Here is an 8074-nt window from a genome sequence, read left to right on the forward strand (position 1 = left end):
GTCAGCAATATTGACTGGATATCCCAGTTTATATCACAGCCGACCAACAGGCTACAGTAGGGAAGTTGACCAGCTCGCACACCAACGCACAAACAAACCGAAAACACTACTCTAAACTGTGATACCGACATATGATATATCGGACTCTAACATAATGAAACCAACAGTTACAGGTATGCTGATGCCGATGCTGATCAAGAAGCCAAAGCCAGTACCCACATGCAGCCGCAAAGTAACAACGCTTCACAACGTGAAAGGTATGCTGATGCTGGTCGAGAAGCCAAAGCCAGTACCCACATGCAGCCGCAAAGTAACAACGCTTCACAATGTGAAAGGTATGCTGATGCTGGTCAAGAAGCCAAAGCCAGTACCCACATGCAGCCGCAAAGTAACAACGCTTCACAATGTGAAAGGTATGCTGATGCTGGTCAAGAAGCCAAAGCCAGTACCCACATGCAGCCGCAAAGTAACAACGCTTCACAACGTGAAAGGTATGCTGATGCTGCTCAAGAAGCCAAAGCCAGTACCCACATGCAGCCACAAAGTAACAACGCTTCACAGCGTGAAAGGTATGCTGATGCTGGTCAAGAAGCCAAAGCCAGTACCCACATGCAGCCGCAATATAACAACGCTTCACAACGTGAAAGGTATGCTGATGCTGGTCAAGAAGCCAAAGCCAGTACCCACATGCAGCCACAAAGTAACAACGCTTCACAACGTGAAAGGTATGCTGATGCTGGTCAAGAAGCCAAAGCCAGTACCCACATGCAGCCGCAAAGTAACAACGCTTCACAACGTGAAAGGTATGCTGATGCTGGTCAAGAAGCCAAAGCCAGTACCCACATGCAGCCGCAAAGTAACAACGCTTCACAACGTGAAAGGTATGCTGATGCTGGTCAAGAAGCCAAAGCCAGTACCCACATGCAGCCGCAAAGTAACAACGCTTCACAACGTGAAAGGTATGCTGATGCTGCTCAAGAAGCCAAAGCCAGTACCCACATGCAGCCGCAAAGTAACAACGCTTCACAACGTGAAAGGTATGCTGATGCTGGTCAAGAAGCCAAAGCCAGTACCCACATGCAGCCGCAAAGTAACAACGCTTCACAATGTGAAAGGTATGCTGATGCTGGTCAAGAAGCCAAAGCCAGTACCCACATGCAGCCGCAAAGTAACAACGCTTCACAATGTGAAAGGTATGCTGATGCTGGTCTAGAAGCCAAAGCCAGTACCCACATGCAGCCGCAAAGTAACAACGCTTCACAACGTGAAAGGTATGCTGATGCTGGTCAAGAAGCCAAAGCCAGTACCCACATGCAGCCACAAAGTAACAACGCTTCACAGCGTGAAAGGTATGCTGATGCTGGTCAAGAAGCCAAAGCCAGTACCCACATGCAGCCGCAATATAACAACGCTTCACAACGTGAAAGGTATGCTGATGCTGGTCAAGAAGCCAAAGCCAGTACCCACATGCAGCCACAAAGTAACAACGCTTCACAACGTGAAAGGTATGCTGATGCTGGTCAAGAAGCCAAAGCCAGTACCCACATGCAGCCGCAAAGTAACAACGCTTCACAACGTGAAAGGTATGCTGATGCTGGTCAAGAAGCCAAAGCCAGTACCCACATGCAGCCGCAAAGTAACAACGCTTCACAACGTGAAAGGTATGCTGATGCTGGTCAAGAAGCCAAAGCCAGTACCCACATGCAGCCGCAAAGTAACAACGCTTCACAACGTGAAAGGTATGCTGATGCTGCTCAAGAAGCCAAAGCCAGTACCCACATGCAGCCGCAAAGTAACAACACTTCACAACGTGAAAGGTATGCTGATGCTGCTCAAGAAGCCAAAGCCAGTACCCACATGCAGCCGCAAAGTAGCAACGCTTCACAACGTGAAAGGTATGCTGATGCTGGTCAAGAAGCCAAAGCCAGTACCCACATGCAGCCGCAAAGTAACAACGCTTCACAACGTGAAAGGTATGCTGATGCTGGTCAAGAAGCCAAAGCCAGTACCCACATGCAGCCGCAAAGTAACAACGCTTCACAACGTGAAAGGTATGCTGATGCTGGTCAAGAAGCCAAAGCCAGTACCCACACGCAGCCGGCGAGTAACGTCGCTTCACAACGTCAAAGATAGCTCCTAACAAGAAATAAAAATATAATAATAAATGAATCATCATCGATGACCTGTCTCAGGCAGCAAGAAATCTGCTACTGCTCTTACAAACCGACCCAACTATCGCAAAGCCTTTTTCCCTTGGCTCTTATTTTCTCCTCTGCCCTTCAAACCGCTACCATTCGTTCAACTTTCGGCCCACTCTCTCCCCAGATGAGCACGTATTAAGGGGAGCTGGAGGTGGTCAAATCCAAAAAATTACGATTTTTTTTTTGCTACTGAAAATTAATTGGAACATTCCTCTTTAATGTAAACTTTGAATTATTGTTCTACTCGCCCTAGAAGTGGAGTTATTACCATTTTCCCCCACGCCTGCAGAGGAAATGGGCGGCCGCTGAATGCATCTAACACCCTCTCGTGACTTCCTGGCGAACTGCTTGGGATTTTCTCGGCCTATTACGCATACAGCGCCTTATGTTACGCATACAGCGAGTATGCAAGGGTTGGCCACATTGTTTTCTGTGACAAATGAAGCGCTAAGAGCGCGGATCATCGTCTCTCTGCTGTTTACCGTTTCGAATTAGTTCAGCGTTGCGCCTGTTGTTGGTAGTATTATACTTCTTGTGTAAAGCGTTGTTCTGGCTACGATGCCACGTTTTAGTAACCGTGTATATAAGAAGAGGAAGAACGTAGGGAAAAGAAAATTAACACTAATACCAAGTTGCGATACTACAATTACTGAAACAGTGCGTTCTTCTGCTAAGCAACACATTGCTGGCCATAGCCCTGTGACATCTTGTAGCAAGAAGCTGACTGGTGGAAGTGACAGATTTCGTGAATATGTTAGCGACAGTGATGATATTAACGAAGTACCGAATATTGGATTATTATCTTCTGTGCTGAAAGAAAGTGTTATGTGCAAAATGTGTTCAAGAGTAGGAGTGGGACTAGAGATAACAAAGCACTTTGGTTTAGCTTGTGAGATGAAGATAATCAGTGCATGTTGCAAGTATCAAGTGACTTTCTACAATTCACATGCCTGTCTCTCTGGAGAAAATGGACGATCTAGAGTGTTTGATGTGAATGTTCGACTTGTGTATGGTCTTCAATCCATTGGAAAAGGGTCTGCTGCAGGTAAACTGTTTTGTGGTATTATGAACTTGCCATCGCCTCCAAGCAAATTTGGGTACTACTGTGAACTGGTAGGATCCTCTGTTGAAGATGTGGCTTTGAAAACCATGAAGGAAGCAGTGGAGGAATCTGTAGAAATGAACAGTGGTTCTAGGGATTTGGTAGTGGCATTAGATGGTTCCTGGCAAAAGAGGGGTCATAAATCCCTGAATGTGGTTGTAACTGCTACTTGTGGTGATAGTGCAAAACTGATAGATGTTGCAATATTATCAAAACATTGTAGGTGCAAAAATAAAATCACAGGAGAGCACCGTGGAACCTGTGAGGCAAATTTTAGTCGATCAAGTGGAGCAATGGAGGTGGATGGAGTGAAACAAATTTTTGAACGTTCAGTTCGAAGATACAACGTTAGGTACAAATACTACCTTGGGGATGGTGATTCCAAAGGTTTCAAGACTATAGAGGAACTGAAACCATATGGAAATGAATTTGTAGTTGAAAAGTTGGAATGCATTGGGCTTGTGCAAAAGCGTATGGGTGCACGGCTTCGAAGGCTCAAACAAACTTTGGTTTCAAGTAAGCTCAGTGATGGAAAGACAATAGGAGGGAGAGGCAGGCTTACTGATGAGGTGATTGAACGTGTACAGAGATACTATGGGTATGCTATAAGGCAAAATACTAGTAATGTTAGTGACATGCGAAAAGCAGTGTGGGCATTGTTCCTTCATACTGCCTCTTCCAATGAATACCCTCAACACAGCCTGTGCCCAAAAGATTCCTGGTGCAAATATAATGCAAAAAAGGACTACGATCACAAACATGGTTTGCCAGCAGCTTTGATAAATGCAATAAAACCAATTTTTTATGACTTAGCACAGCCAGAATTGTTACACAAATGTCTACACGGAAAGACGCAGAATCGTAATGAGAGTGTAAACAATTTGATTTGGAAAGTGATTCATAAAAGGGTGTTTGTAAGCATAAAAACACTGCACTTTGGCATTTATGATGCAATAGTAACCTACAACCAAGGGAACAGTGTGAAGTGTGAAGTTCTGAAGGCATTAGGATTTACAGCTGGGGTGAACACTGTACGAGCACTAAGAAATATTGACAGAGAAAGGATAAGAGGAGCAGAAAGAAGAGAAAGACATATGAAGTATGATGGAACAACAGGCCAGAAAAGAAGACAGAAGAGGAAGCTTTTGGAGGATGAAGAAGAAGACCCTGATAATGCATCCTATAGTACAGGAATGTATTGAGAAACTTTGATAGCCATTTCCCGTAAATTAGAATTTTTCGAATATAAGGAACATTTTCTCAAAATCCACTCAAGCTAGGGAGATGAAATTTTTATACAGCACTCCTAGTGGTCAAACTTACATTGTAACACAGCCATTTGGCAATATCTTCAGTAGTTTAATTTCAGTTTAATTATAAAGCAATTATTTGTAAAAAATTTGGGTCATTAATAAAAAAAAGTAATTGGAAGGAAACTAGAAAAGATACTCCAAAATTCCTCTGTCATAATTGCAATACTAAACCGCTCTATATGTAAAAAAAATTCAATTTTTCTATTTGGTAGTTTATTCATAAATGTTCCTCAAACTTAGTGATTTTAACATGGGCAGCATAGGCACCTCCGGCTCCCCTTGATGGTTTATCATAATCAGACATCCTACGAGACCTCCCCTAGTAAAAATTAACCAATATTCAGAGACGGCAGTACACCTTTTGCGTTGTTCATCATGCCGGTGTGGGTGCGGAGGGCTCCAGCCGATTAAAAACAGGTAACAACAGTAAACACAAACAACGCTAAGTCACTCTGGTGACCACTGTACCTTTCGCAGAGAATTGCAGCTATAATCATTTACATACTAGTCGATGCTGAACAGCTTAGCTGACATTCTGTTTTTACTCGTTCTGGATATTACGCTCTCTCAATACTTATTAAACTTCCGGAATAAGTACTGAATCAAGATAGATCTGTTAGTGCCCATAACTTTTAGAAGAAATAACTTATGCATTAACTGCAATGCACCGCAAATTGTCGTAGTTACGGTGGCGCTTAAGACATTCGGCCAGATCGCTTCTCGTGTGCCCGATGCTGCAGATGGCTGCCACACAGCGGACACGAGTCACGCACCCTGCTGCTACGCTGACAGTACGAAGACTAAGAGACTGAAAACTCACATCTTCCTCTCAGAAGTCGTCGTATCTGTACAAAAAAGAAAAAAAGAAAAAAAAGGAAATTACCACTTTTTCCGTGTTTTCGTTGCACGAAAGCTATTCGATGTTACTATAGGACAAAGGTCTCCTCCAGGCATCTTCACATCCAAGTAACTTCTGCATATATTCTGATGTCTTTTGTCCATCGATCTATCGGCCGAATAGAGGCAACCGAGTTTTACGGGCGGAAGATGGTGACACGTGCAAGGTGATACATGTATGACAGTGTCCACGTCCTCCTTGCTCGCTATTCAGAGATTCCTGCAGGAGGTCGGACGTATTTGTGCGTCCGCACTAAAGAACGTGGATTCGCTGAGCATCGAGGCGAATCAGCAATATGAATGCGTGGTGTCTGTTCTTTTGGAGACGTCAGAAAGAACAGACACGATCTACTTTGAGTGGCCAATGCGATAGGGATATACAGTAGTAATACGAGGGTAATTCCAAAAGTAAGGTCTCCTATATTTTATAAGTACATAGACCTGTTTATTTCTACAGCGGTTTACATAAGTTTACAGCTTGAACATTTAGTTATTTTTCGACATAATCACCATTTCTATCGATGCATTTTTGTTGACGCTGTGGCAGTTTTTGTATGCCCATGTCATACCAGCTCGACGCCATGCTGTTTAGAAAGTTATGAACCTCTTCTTTCACCTCGTCGTCGGAGCTGAATCGATGGGACCACAATTAACGCTGGCAGGTACTTTGAGACTCTGAAAAAACTCAAACGGGCAATTCAGAACCGGAGAAGAGGAATGTTGAGCAAGGGCGTACACATTCTCCATGACAACGCTCGCCCACACATGGCTAGGCAAACCATTGCTCTCCAGCAACAGTTTCAGTGAAACACAATCACCCACCCACCCTATAGTCCTGACTTGGCGCCCAGTAACTATCACCTGTTCCCTAGGTTAAAAGAATATTTGGACAGAAAGCGATTCAGCTCCGACGACGAAAGGTTCATAACTTTCTGAACAGGATGGCGGTGAGCTGGTATGACATGGGTATACAAAAATTGCCACAGCGTCTACAAAAATGCATCAACAGAAATGGTGATTATGTCGAAAAATAGCTACATATTCAAGTTGTAAACTGATGTAAACCGCTGTAGAAATAAACAGGTCTATGTACTTATAAAAAAAATAGGAGACCTTACTTTTGGCATTACCCTCGTACTACCCAAGCCTTTGGATTTCACCTCTGTGGACATCGCTAACTAAATACAGGACAGGAGTTCAGTCTTACTAGCTTAGCGGACTCAACCCACATCTCCTGTACAGTGTAACAGTTGGCACGCTATATCGCTAACCACTGCCTCCTCCCGATGTTTTTCTAACGAGAAATCATGAGAATAAAATGTTAACTCAGTATGTCTCAAGACGAAGTCATTTACGAGGGGACATCAAAAAGTAGCTTACACATTATACGTACATTTTAGATGGAGGAAGGAGAAAATAAAGTAAAGCTAAGGGAATTATTGATGTTAGCTGCATTGGGAGTTAATGCGGAATCAGCGGCGACGAGGGGAAATGTGTGCTGGTCCGGCATTCGAACCCGAGATCTCCTGTTTACTACGCAATTGCGTTAGTCACTGCGCCACCCGGACACTGTGTTTACGGGAACTGCGCGGACTATCTCAGCACGAATTTGGTCCGACCCACACTTCCACCAAGCGCCACCTATCCGCATTCTCTGTTCATGTCCTCCTAGTTCGCTATTCAGAGTTTCCCGCAGAAGGTCGCACTTGTTTGCGCATCCGCACTGAAGAAAGTGGATTCGTTGCCCATCGAGGTGAATGAATTATATGAATGCGTGATGTCTGCTCTTTTCGAGACGTCCGAAAGAACAGAAGACACACATTCATATAACTTACACAAGTCGTCTCTAAGACCATTGCGTAACATTGTCAGAGGGTCCATGTTCCTGGTTTCCTGCGAACACAATTGTGCTGCGATACGGTAACCTCGTGCATCACAATGTGGGAGTCAAATGGAGCGGCAATTGGAAACGGACACCAAAGCTGAAGTGCGTGGGACAGTATGATTCTTGTAGGCATAACGTCTAAATTGCACGCAGATGCGCTGTCAAATTGTGACAGTAGGTCGACTAAATGCATTGTCTCGTCCAGCCACCATCCAGCAGTAGTGAAATGATGCCAAAAATTTGACCAAAGCCGTGGCTGGTGCTGGTTGGGAATGACGCCCATCGACGTCGACTACAGATTATAACGTCCATGCAAACGAGGAACTGGTTCGCAGCAATCACACTTTTTCCGACGATGAGCACGTTCACACGGCAGTTCTCGAATGACTCCGTGACCGAGCTGCGGATTTCAACCATCGTGGAACTGAGTGACTAGTAAGTATACAGACTGTTCTTTACAGAGACCTGACAGCTATCTTGAAAAATATTGTTACTTATCTGAGCCACTTTAAAGTGTAGGGCAGCAGTCAATAAAACGACTTTGCCTGCCATAATAATGTGTAACACACTTTTTGACGTACTCTCGTAATTCTTTGTATTGCTTTCGGGCGCATATACAACTATTGTCAGGTTGTTATAGTACTTTATTACACCCATCACACGTGATACCAAGGAT

At 44.1% G+C, this 8074-nt stretch overlaps 1 protein-coding gene across 1 annotated transcript; it reads left to right on the forward strand.

Annotated features, from left to right (window-relative positions):
* Window positions 1–219: 219 nt before the first annotated feature.
* LOC126235480 (apoptotic chromatin condensation inducer in the nucleus-like) lies at window positions 220–2133 on the forward strand. The gene has a single exon (XM_049944201.1). The coding sequence runs from the start codon at window positions 220–222 to the stop codon at window positions 2131–2133; it is 1914 nt and encodes a 637-aa protein (XP_049800158.1).
* The last annotated feature ends 5941 nt before the right edge of the window (window positions 2134–8074 follow it).

This window comes from Schistocerca nitens, chromosome 2 (genome assembly GCF_023898315.1).
Source record: "Schistocerca nitens isolate TAMUIC-IGC-003100 chromosome 2, iqSchNite1.1, whole genome shotgun sequence".
Taxonomy (NCBI): domain Eukaryota; kingdom Metazoa; phylum Arthropoda; class Insecta; order Orthoptera; family Acrididae; genus Schistocerca; species Schistocerca nitens.

What these genes read in the sequence shown, in the direction of transcription:
- LOC126235480 (XM_049944201.1), top strand. Translation starts at nt 220, where the DNA reads ATGCAGCCGCAAAGTAACAACGCTTCACAACGTGAAAGGTATGCTGAT.